Source organism: Salmo trutta, chromosome 38 (genome assembly GCF_901001165.1).
Source record: "Salmo trutta chromosome 38, fSalTru1.1, whole genome shotgun sequence".
In the NCBI taxonomy this organism is placed as follows: Eukaryota; Metazoa; Chordata; class Actinopteri; order Salmoniformes; family Salmonidae; genus Salmo; species Salmo trutta.
In genome coordinates this window covers 17620295-17632814 of record NC_042994.1, presented here as the reverse complement: position 1 = coordinate 17632814, position 12520 = coordinate 17620295, and the positions used below count along the sequence as shown (strand labels likewise).

At 44.4% G+C, this 12520-nt stretch overlaps 1 protein-coding gene across 1 annotated transcript in view; it reads right to left on the bottom strand.

The window, feature by feature from the left end:
- Positions 1 to 12520, bottom strand: part of LOC115178847 (nidogen-1-like) — an 80274-nt gene that overhangs the window by 45214 nt on the left and 22540 nt on the right. Inside the window, exons 3-8 of the mRNA XM_029740215.1 lie at positions 11918 to 12150; positions 11150 to 11625; positions 5003 to 5143; positions 4519 to 4770; positions 2811 to 3011; positions 1560 to 1793 (exon numbers count right to left, since the gene is read on the bottom strand). Coding sequence (XP_029596075.1) covers positions 1560 to 1793; positions 2811 to 3011; positions 4519 to 4770; positions 5003 to 5143; positions 11150 to 11625; positions 11918 to 12150 — 1537 coding nt within the window. The remainder of the gene's footprint in view (positions 1 to 1559; positions 1794 to 2810; positions 3012 to 4518; positions 4771 to 5002; positions 5144 to 11149; positions 11626 to 11917; positions 12151 to 12520) is intronic.

Below are 12520 nucleotides of genomic sequence, written 5' to 3'. Positions count from 1 at the left end.
TCTGTATTTGGCGGATGTCAGGAGGAGAACGCTACCTGACTGAATGCATAGTGCCAACTTTAAAGTTTGCTGGAGGAGGAATAATGGTCTGGGGCTGTTTTTCATGGTTCGGGTTAGGCCCCTTAGTTCCAGTGAAGTGAAATATTAATGCTACAGCACACAATGACCTTCTAGACGATTCTGTGCGTCCAACTTTGTGGCAACAGTTTGGGTAAGGCCCTTTCCTGTTTCAGCATGACAATACCCTTGTGGAAAAGCGAGGTCCATACAGAAATGGTTTGTTGAGATCGGTGTGGAATAACTTTACTGGCCTGCACAAAGCCCTGACCTCAACCCCATTTGGGATGAATTGGAACGCCAATTGTGAGCCAGACCTAATCGGCCAACATCAGAGCCCGACCTAACTAATGCTCTTGTTGCTTCCCAGAACATTGAAGGCTGCTAAAACAACAAAGGTGGGACCAACTCCATATTAATGCCCATGATTTTGGAATGGGATGTTCGACGAGTAGGTGTCCAGATACTTTTGGTCATGTAGTGTATGAATGCTACCCTGAGATTAGCAAGTTATTGATTTCATGAATCTTATTTTTTAGGCTGCATGTAGTAATACGGACTATTTATTGCCCTTTCCTGGGTAGCTTATTAGAGATAGACATAATATGGGAAACCAAAAACAAAGCATGCTGTCAATCAGGGTGCAGGGGTTAGGCTATGAACCCATCTACTTGGTTCTCTCACCCCTTCCAGGCTTTTGGGTGGGAGGGAGGACAATAAGCCTGTGGTTACAGATGTAAGTAATGTCCCCACACTCTCTGGAAGCTTTCATAGCTGGGATCAGTTTCAGAGTAGTCCTCATTGAGGAAGATGTTGGTTCCTCTCCATAACAACCACCTTGTCTTTGTACCTCAGGAATTTTACCACTATTGACCTGGGTCTGTCACCTGGGCCAGAGATAGGTTTTCCAATCCTATGGGCGCACTCCACCTCAATCTTCTTATGATCTATCTGCAGCTTTTCATCAATCCTTTTTCTCACTTTCCCCTCAGTCTCCGTCCAGGTCTTGTGTGGAGACTGGGATTTCATCCACAACAATGTTATTTTGCCTCGATTGTCCTTCTTGGTACTCCTGTTTGCCTGTCATTATTAACATCGATCATACAAATCAATTTTTGCAAATCCACACAGGGCTTCCACCACCATTTAAATTTTAGCATCAGGTGTCAGTCTTACAACCACATCCAGCCAAACATAGAGGATAAGCCATACAGTATGTAGCGGGAAAGTTAGCATAATGGTAGCAGAACATTAGCACAATTTTAGTTGAAGATTACCAGTATCTACATGATAGGCTATAGTCACTGAGGATGGGCCCAATCCTGTTAGCAGAGGGTCAGCAGAACATTAGCAGAATATTAACAGAAGGTTAACACAACTAGCAGAACATTAGCGTAACATTAGAAGAATGTGAACACAACTAGCAGAACATAAGCGGAAGGTTAGCGTAACATTATAGAACATGAACGAAGATCAGCAGTAACACAAGGGGTTCCACTCACTGACGATGGAGCCGATCTTGTTGCTCATAGCGTAGCGGATCAGCTGGTTGCCCGAGTCGTACATGACGAAGATCTGGTCGACGCTGAGCTGCTGGGTAGACTGCACGGCCCTGACCTCCTCGTCATTGGGACAGCTCTGGTAGGTGATGGTCTGACGCCACTGGTAGGTCTTGGTCTGGACACTGCCATCCGGTAGGCTCACGGTGTAGTCGCGGTTGGAGGAGGAGGTGATCACTGAAGAGAATATGAGGAAATGGAGTGTTACTAGATTGAATATCCATATACATTTGGTATCATAAGTATTCACCCCCCTTGGCTTTTTTTTCTCACATTTTGTTGCGTTACAAAGTCGGATTTGATTTGGAATTGATTTAAATAGATTTCATTTTGAATTTTTGTCATTGATCTAGACAAAATAGTCCATAATGTCAAAGTGAAAAGAAAATGTAACACATTTTTTCTAATTAATACTACAACTAGAATATAGTTGTTGCATAAGAATTCACCTCTTTTGTTTAGCCAAGCATAAATTAGTTCAGTAGTCAAATTTGGCTTAACAAATCACATTGTATGAAATAATACGGGTTGACATTAATATTTTATGACTACCCCTTCCTCTCTCCCCCATACATACAACATCTGTAAGGTCCCTCAGTCAAGTGCTGAATTTCAAGCACAGATTCAACTACAAAGACCAGAGAGCTTTTTTTTTAAAGAAGGGCAGTGATTGGTAGATGGGTAACAATAACAAGTCAGACATTGAATATCTCTTTAAGCATGGTCTAGCAATAAGCATGCTGTGGATGATGTACTGAACCACCCATACATATCAAAGATACAGTCGTCCTTCTGAACTGAGCTGCAGGACAGGAAGGAAAATACTCAGGGATTTCACCATGAGGCCATTGGTGATTTTAAATGGCTGTGATGGGAGAAAACTGAGGATGGAGCAACAACATTGTAGTGACTCCACAATAATGACCTAAATTAAGAATAAAAATGTGCAGAATATAGACAGAATAGTCCAAAAACATGTATCCTGTATGCAACCAGGCAATAAAATACTACTGCAATAAAAGCATGCAAAGGAATATACTTTTTGGCCTAAATGGAAAGTCTTATGTTTGGTGCCAATCCAACACAACACATCACTTAGTAATTGCCTCCTTATTGTCAGGCATAGTGACTCAATTGAAATGGAATAGACCCCAAGTCTGCATTCCAGGTTATATTGGTGTGGTCGTGACTTACGGTTGCTGCCATACTGGTAGATCTCCTTGTAGGGGTCGATCTGGACAGTGGAGCCGCGTGGGACCTCAGGGAGACGGCCCTCCAGCTCGGTGCTCACCACCAGGTGGTCGTGCTCGTCGATGCCCTTGAACTCCTGCTTGATGGTCAACCTCTCGTTGCCCGGTAAGAAGGTCACCTCGGCCTGCCTGGAGAACACGCCACCTGGAGGGGGAGCGGGGGGGTTGAGTGTGGTTGTGGGGTTGAGGGTGTTTGTGTGCATGTGTGTGTGTGTGTGAGCAGAGATGGGGGTGGGAGAAGGAAAGAGAGAGAGACAACCAAATCTCATAGGTTCTCTTCAGCTCCTGAGCACAAATCTAGGATCATCTTGCCTTGACCACAAGCTAACCTCAACCATTATGTGATGAAACCCAAAACCTCGCCGTACCTAAGATCAGCATTTAAGGGCAACTTCATTCTGCATCCCCACCCCATACCCTTGAGTGTATCCCCCCACTTTTAGTTCTCCCTGGAGCCAACAACACTACACATTAAAGGGAAATATTTTGAAAGAAGTGAAGCCAGCTGGAAGCAATGAGCTTGAGCAACATTTTAAGGCCGAAAAGCAGAAAGATTAACCAAAAACGGGAACACAGAACAAATTCCCCATAATTTACCCTATCATCGTTCTACCTACAAATCATGTCCAAGTGGAAGACTAAAGCGGAGTTCAACATGTTGAGGAATGTATCAAAAAGAGAAAGATGGTCCTAATCACTTGGCACAATTCACTCAAACGTCCACGTATACCACTCAAAAGGCCAGTAGAGAATCTACTTTCCCTGAGCAAAGAGATTGGCAGTGTCCGAATACCTTTACTTGCGTTTAAAATAGTAGGCATTTTGGGTATGCAAAAAAAATATGTTTTATAGTACATATGTGAAATGTCCAAAATGTTGTATGCTTTAAATGCCAGGATGCCATACTCATTTCAGCTTTTAATCTAGTAGAATTTGCTGCATACTATTGAGGAATAGAATCGTCTTTCGAGACCAACGTGTGTTTGACAACAGCTGATAATCAGCCAAGGGGACACGCTGTACCAACATGAGCGAATGGCGGGAATCAACGCAATTGTGCATTAGATGACACATTCTCAGTATGGATGAGCCTAGTATGCTAATATTTGTTGTTTACTGCATTTGTTTTTACTAAACAGTACATTCTTAACAGTATGTAGTACTATTAGTACACAGTATGCCATTTAGGTAAGTAGTAGGTAAGGCAGATTTTGGACATAGCCTCTGACTATAAAAAAAAATCTGTCATTCAAAGAGAGCAAATAAATCAAGCTAATCAAACTTAACTTGAATAAATGTTGACCTAAGCATCAATCCCACAGTGGTCATTCACACCTGTCTTTAAAGGACATCTCATTAGACCACAACAAACATAGCCCCAGGTACCTTTGCTACAATGGAGGGAGAAGCTAAACCAAATGCTACCCAACACACATGAGAAAAGCCTAATGTATTCAAATCAACTGCTGCCTTTTTAAATGACACTATGGCACTTTCTCAACTGTTTTTCCTTGATTCGTTATGAATCAAGGAAGTGAGGAATCACTTTTGTGATTCACCCAATGTCAGCTCTTACCTTAAAACAACTCTTAATGACACGACAATGTGCAAGATTGACACAATGTGCAAGATAATCGTCAAACAGCTCTTACCGATGATGCTGAAGCCGTTCTCATAGCCAGGCTGCTCCAGAGCGAAGGCCCAGCCGATGACCCCTCCCAGGGAAGACAGGGGCTGCAGGGAGGGTCCCAGGCCGGCCGGGATGGTACTGATGGCCACGTAGGCGCGCCCATCGTTGGCCACCACGTACGAGTGCAGGTCGTTGTTGGAAAACTCCAGCGGCGAGGGCGTGTTGCCCACAAATACCCGGCCGTTCACTTTGCCGTTCATCCTCTGGGGCTTACCTGCGTGTGGAATGTGAGGAAACTAACTTAATTCGATTTTAATTAATGTAACTTTAAATGTAACTGATGTGTGACTGTGTGTCAAGCATTATCAGGTTTTCAATTTCTTTATAAAATATTGAATCATTCTTATACTTTATATCACATATTTCATTATAATGAAGGTAGCAGGCTAGCCCTAACCCTTATTACACAAATACTGTATGTACTTTGGGTATGGGGTTACTCCTACCTTCAGCCACACAATCCTTGCCATTGCCATAGAAACCAGGCCTACAGTGGCAGCAGTATCCATTGGTGTAGTCCTTACAGTCAGCGAAGGACGAGCACTTCTGCCTGTTACTGGAGCATGTCTCAGAATTGTACGCAAACACTGCCAAAAAGAAGACAAACCACATTCTTAGAAAAAAATAACATTTTAGAAAAAAAAGTGCTATCTAGAACCTAAAAGGGTTATCCGGCTGTCCCCAGAGGAGAAACCTTTGAAGAACCCTACATGGAACCCAAAAGGGTTCTACTGGGAACCAAAAAGAGTTCTACCTAGAATCAATATTTATTATCCAATGGGGACAGTCAAAGAACCCTTTTTTTTCTAAGAGTGTAATTTCATTGGAGTTCTTGTTTGCTACAAAATACTTTAATAGGCCGGTTAAACAAAGCAGCATGGCTCAAAACAAAGAAGCTCAAAACAAACCAGCACGCCTTGCCCTAACTGCACATACAGAACTAACATCATGCATGATAGTCTTTCATGGTTGTACGCAAAAAGAAGACAAACCACATTCTGTTTGTTTTTATGCGTTGTTTGTAACTTATTTTTTAACTTATTTTGTACATAATGTTGTTGCTACCCGTCTCTTATGACCAAAATAACTTCTGGACATCAGAACTGGGATTACTCACCACGAACTGGAAGAAGCTTTTTCCTTTAACAAGTCAGACGAGAAAGATATACTGTTCTCCTGGGAACAGGCCCAGATCCCCGTCATTTGTGTGTAGAAAAAACAGAGGAAAAGAGGAAGCAGATCGAGCTGCCTTTTGAGAATCCGTAGGCGAGCGAGTAAACTCCCACTGCCATCAATTCTACTTGCTAACATGCAATGATTGGAAAATAAAATTGATGACCTACGATTACGATTATCTGACCAACGGGACATTAAGAACTGTAACATCTTCTGTTTCACCGAGTCGTACCTTATGATAAGCTGTAGACCACACTATCTATCAAGAGAGTTCTCAACTATATTATTCGTAGCTGTCTATTCACCACCACAGACCGAAGCTGGCACTAAGACCCCACTCAACCAACTCTATAAGGCCATAAGCAAAGAAGAAAATGCTCACCCAGAAGCAGCGCTCCTAGTGGCCGGGGATTTTAATGCAGGCAAACTTAAATCAGTATTACCACATTTTTACCAGTATGTCACATGTGCATCCAGAGGAAAAAAAACCATCTAGACCACCTTTACTCCACACACAGAGATGCATACAAAGCTCTCCCCTGCCCTCCATTTGGCAAATCTAACCATAATTCTATCCTCCTGAATCCTGCTTACAAGCAAAAACTAAAGCAGGAAGTACCAGTGACTCGCTCAATACAGAACTGGTCAGATGACGTGGATGCTACGCTACAGGACTGTTTTGCTAGCACAGACTGGAATATGTTCCGGTATTCTTCCGATGGCATTGAGGAGTACACCACATTAATCACTGGCTTCATCAATAAGTGCATCGATGACGTCGTCCCCACAGTGACTACATACATACCCCAACCAGAAGCCATGGATTACAGGCAACATCAGCACTGAGCTAAAGGGTAGAGCTGCCACTTTCAAGGAGTGGGACTCAAACCCGGAAGCTTATAAAAGATCCCGCTATGCCCTCCGACGAACCATCAAACAGGCAAAGCATCAAAACAGGACTAAGATTGAATTGTACTACACCTGCTCCAACGCTCGTCGGATGTGGCAGGGCTTGCAAACTATTACAGACTACAAAGGGAAGCACAGCCGAGAGCTAACCAGTGACAGGAGCCTACCAGACGAGCTAAATAACTTCTATGCTCGCTTTGAGGCAAGTATCACTGAAACATGCATGAGAGCATCAGCTGTTCCCGACGACTGTGATCACGCTCTCCGCAGCCGATGTGAGTAAGACCTTTAAACAGGTCAACATTCACAAGGCTGCAGGGCCAGATGGATTACCAGGACGTGTACTCCAAGCATGCGCTGACCAACTGGCAAGTGTCTTCACTGACATTTTCAACCTCTCCCTGACTGAGTCTGTAATACCTACATATTTCAAGCAGACCACCATAGTCCCTGTGCCCAAGGAAGCGAAGGTAACCTGCCTAAATGATTACCGCCCCATAGCACTCACGGCGGTAGCCATGAAGTGCTTTGAAAGGCTGGTCATGGCTCACATCAACAGCATCCTCCCGGATACCCTAGACCCACTCCAATTCGCATACCGCCCCAACAGATGACCCAATCTCAATCGCACTCCACACTGCCCTTTTCCACATGGACAAAAGGAACACCTATGTGAGAATGCTGTTCAAAACCATAGAGCCAACGAAGCTCATCACTAAGCTAAGGACCCCGGGACTAAACACCTCCCTCTGCAACTGGATCCTGGACTTCCTGACGGGCTGCCCCCAGGTGGTAAGGGTAGGCAACAACACGTCTGCCACGCTGATCCTCAACACTGGGGCCCCTCTGGGATGTGTACTTAGTCCCCTCCTGTACTCCCTGTTCACCCACGACTGCGTGGCCAAACACAACTCCAACACCATCATTACGTTTTCTGACGACACAACAGTGATCACCGACAACAATGAGACAACCTATAGAGAGGAGGTCAGAGAACTGTCAGTGTGGTGCCAGGACAGCAACCTCTCCCTAAATGTGAGCAAGACAAAGGAACTGATCGTGGACTAAAAGGTGGGCTGAACAGGCCTCCATTAACATCAATGAGGCTGTAGTGGAGCGGGGCGAGAGTTTCAAGTTCCTTGGTGTCCACATCACCAATGATCTATCATGGTCCAAACACACCAAGACAGTCGTGAAGAGGGCATGACAAACCTTTTCCTCCTCAGGAGACTGAAAAGATTTGACATGGGTCCCCAGATCCTCAAAAAGTTCTACAGCTGCACCATCGGGAGCATCCTGACTGGGTGCATCAGCGCCTGTTATGGCAACTGCTCGGCATCTGACCTTAAGGCACTACAGAGGGTAGTGCGTACGGCCCAGTACATCACTGGGGCCAAGCTTCCTGCAATCCACGACCTACACTACCGTTCTAAAGTTTGGGATCACTTAGAATGCCAACATCTCGGAGTCGCCTCTTCACTGTTGACGTTGAGACTGGTGTTTTGCGGGTACTATTTAATGAAGCTGCCAATTGAGGACTTGTAAGACGTCTGTTTCTCAAACTAGACACTCCAATGTACTTGTCCTCTTGCTCAGTTGTGCATTGGGGCCTCCCACTCCCCTTTCTATTCTGGTGAGAGTCAGTTTGCGCTGTTCTGTGAAAGGAGTAGTACACAGCGCTGTACGAGATCTTCAGTTTCTTGGCAATTTCTCGCATGGAATAGCCTTCATTTCTCAGAACAAGAATAGACTGATGAGTTTCAGTAGAAAGTTCTTGGTTTCTGGCCATTTTGAGCCTGTAATTGATCCCACAAACGCTGATGCTCCAGATACTCAACTAGTCTAAAGAAGGACAGTTTTATTGCTTCTTTAATCAGAACAACTGTTTTCAGCTGTGCTAACATAATTGCAAAAGGTTTTTCTAACGATCAATTAGCCTTTTAAACTGATAAACTTGAATTAGCTAACACAACATGCCATTGGAACACAGAGTGATGGTTGCTGATAATGGGCCAATGTACGCCTATGTAGATATTCCATAAAAGATCTGCCGTTTCCAGCTACAATAGTCATTTACAACATTAACCATGTCTACACTGTATTTCTGATCAATTTGATGTTATTTTAATAGACAGAAAATGTGCTTTTCTTTCAAAAACAAGGACATTTCAAAGTGACCCCAAACTTTTGAACGGTAGTGTACATAATAGGCAGTGTCAGAGGAAAGCCCATAAAATTGTCAGAGACACCAGTTACCCAAGTCATACTGTTTATCTGCTACCGCACGGCAAGCGGTACCGGAGTGCCAAGTCTAGGACCAAAAGGCTCCTTAACAGCTTCTACCCCCAAGCCATAAGACTGCTGAACATTTAATCAAATGGCCACTGGACTATTTCATTGACCGCCCCCCCTCCATTTGTTTTGTACACTGCTGCTACTCGCTGTTCATTATCTATGCATAGTCACTTCACCCCTACCTACATGTACAAATTACCTCTAACCGGTACCCCCTGTATATAGCCTCGTTATTGTTGTGTTACTTTAATTATTTTTTACTTTACTTTATTTGGTAAATATTTTTTAACTCTTCTTGAACTGCACTGTTGGTTAAGGGCTTGTAAGTAAGCATTTCACGGTAAGGTCTACACTTTTTGTATTTGGCGCATGTGACAAATAAAGTTTGATTTGATTGAGGAGAAATTGGCTTCTTCTCTTCTAGTCTTTTTAAGAAACGTGTGTTGAAAATGCCGAACCAAATTGTATAATCTATTTACATACACTTCAAACGGAAATACCTTATTTACACAAGTATTCAGACCCTTTGCTATGAGACTCGAAATTGAGCTCAGGTGCATCCTGTTTCTGTTGATCATCCTTGAGAACAAGTATTTGATACACTGCCAATTTTGCAGGTTTTCCTACTTACAAAGCATGTAGAGGTCTGTAATTTTTTATCATAGGTACACTTCAACTGTGAGAGATGGAAAAAATTCAGAAAATCACATTGTATGATTTTTAAGTAATTAATTTGCATTTTATTGCATGACATAAGTATTTGATACATCAGAAAACCAGAACTTAATATTTGGTACAGAAACCTTTGTTTGCAATTACAGAGATCATATGTTTCCTGTAGTTCTTGACCAGGTTTGCACACACTGCAGCAGGGATTTTGGCCCACTCCTCCATACAGACCTTCTCCAGATCCTTCAGGTTTCGGGGCTGTCGCTGGGCAATACGGACTTTCAGCTCCCTCCAAAGATTTTCTATTGGGTTCAGGTCTGTAGACTGGCTAGGCCACTCCAGGACCTTGTGATGCTTCTTACGGAGCCACTCCTTAGTTAACCTGGCTGTGTGTTTCGGGTCGTTGTCATGCTGGAAGACCCAGCCACAACCCATCTTCAATGCTCTTACTGAGGGAAGGAGGTTGTTGGCCAAGATCTCGCGATACATGGCCCCATCCATCCTCCCCTCAATACGGTGCAGTCGTCCTGTCCCCTTTGCAGAAAAGCATCCCCAAAGAATGATGTTTCCACCTCATCCTTCTTCTTCCTCCAAACACGGCGAGTGGAGTTTAGACCAAAAAGCTCTATTTTTGTCTCATCAGACCACATGACCTTCTCCCATTCCTCCTCTCGATCATCCAGATGGTCATTGGCAAACTTCAGACGGGCCTGGACATGCGCTGGCTTGAGCAGGGGGACCTTGCGTGCGCTGCAGGATTTTAATCCATGACGGCGTAGTGTGTTACTAATGGTTTTCTTTGAGACTGTGGTCCCAGCTCTCTTCAGGTCATTGACCAGGTCCTGCCGTGTAGTTCTGGGCTGATCCCTCACCTTCCTTATGATCATTGATGCCCCACGAGGTGAGATCTTGCATGCAGCCCCAAACTGAGGGTGATTGACCGTCATCTTCAACTTCTTCCATTTTCTAATAATTGCGCCAACAGTTGTTGCCTTCTCACCAAGCTGCTTGCCTATTGTTCTGTAGCCCATCCCAGCCTTGTGCAGGTCTACAATTTTATCCCTGATGTCCTTACACAGCTCTCTGGTCTTGGCCATTGTGGAGAGGTTGGAGTCTGTTTGATTGAGTGTGTGGACAGGTGTCTTTTATACAGGTAACGAGTTCAAACAGGTGCAGTTAATACAGGTAATGAGTGGAGAACAGGAGGGCTTCTTAAAGAAAAACCGGAATTGTTACTGGTTGGTAAGTTGTGAGCTGGTCTCTCACAGTTGAAGTGTACCTATGATAAAATTACAGACCTCTACATGCTTTGTAAGTAGGAAAACCTGCAAAATCGGCAGTGTATCAAATACTTGTTCTCCCCACTGTATTTGTATGTTTTATGTGGACCCCAGGAAGAGTAGCTGCTGCATGTGTAGTAGCTAATGGGGATCCTAATAAACTAAACTAAACCAATGTTTCTGTCATGGCAATCTTGACTAGGATTCTATTCCCGGTCACAATTTTCAGACACAGATTCAATTGTTGTTTCTTTCATGGCTTACCGTCAACATCAAGGTCATCATCTTCATCCACGACCACCACCTGTGGGGTTTGAGGCTCGTAGCGTGGTGGCTTCGCCTGGGCCGGCTGGACAGGCTCAAGGTATCTGGGCTGGACCGGCTCAGGATATCTGGGCTCGATCGGCTCAAGGTAGCTGGGCTGGGTCGGCTCAGGGTAGCTGGGCTGGGGCGGCTCAGGGACTACAGGGTATCTGGGCTGGTACTGGACCGGCTGGACAGTTGGGGGCAGCTCCAGTTCAGGTGTCTCCTCTTCCTCCGCGTGCTCATAGGGAGGGAATTCAATCTCCTGTTGTTCTCCAGTGTTTCTGGGTGGAAACTCTGGCACGGACTCCATCTGCCCACCTGCTATGCCCTCCTCTGGGGACAGGTTGGTGACCTGGCCTGGGGTGATGGAGGAGAAGATCGGGGAGGTGCCGATCTCATACACCCACACACCACGCCTGCCTGAGTTGGTCTCCCTAGCGGAAGACAAAATGGATCATGATGAGACCTACCTCTATGAAGAAGCTTTATGCATATGTCAGGTTATTGTAATCATTACATAATTACCATAATGCAATGTAACTATGCAAATACCAGGTCAACATAATGACAGAAACCTAACCAAGTTATCTATGAACAACACTTACTAAGCCTATGTAAAGTTCTTGGAGCATCTGGAAGCACACTATAGAAATCCAATCAATCAACCAACCAATCAACCAACCCAACCAACCCACCAACCAGCCCACCCACCAGCCAATCACTTACTCGGAGAGCTGTCTGACGGACGCCTCGTCGTCGGTGGCAATGCGGTAGTAGGGCCCCTGGGTGCTGCTCCAGCTGTACCAGGCCTGGACCAGGCCCTGGCTGAAGCCGGCGTGGACTGGCTCGCTCTGGCCCGCCACAGGCGTGGAGATGTACTGCAGCCCCTCCCTGGGGTAGAACAAGATGGCGTAGGAGGCGGACGCCATGGACGCCACCACCAGCTGGAAGGTGTTTCTCTACATGGTAAAAAGAAAAGACAGAAGAGGGAAACTGAGTCCTAGCACCCTATTACTTCTTTAGTGCACAACCTTTGAATTTGGATAGGTAAAGTGAACTAAATATGTAACAACAAAAAATCTATGTAGCCCACAACAAAAACTGCAAACAGGTAACACAGTTGGAACAATTATGTAACCATGAGTAACATCACTCTAATTATACTGTACTTCCATACCAGTAACTACATTGTACAATGTATGGGTTCATATTAGGTGGATAGAAAATATGGTGTCAAATTATAATTTCAAGTGCTATCCATATCAATGTGGCATTAAAAGAAGTTTATCAACTGTTCAATATATCCAATGACATATTTTAAAAGACACA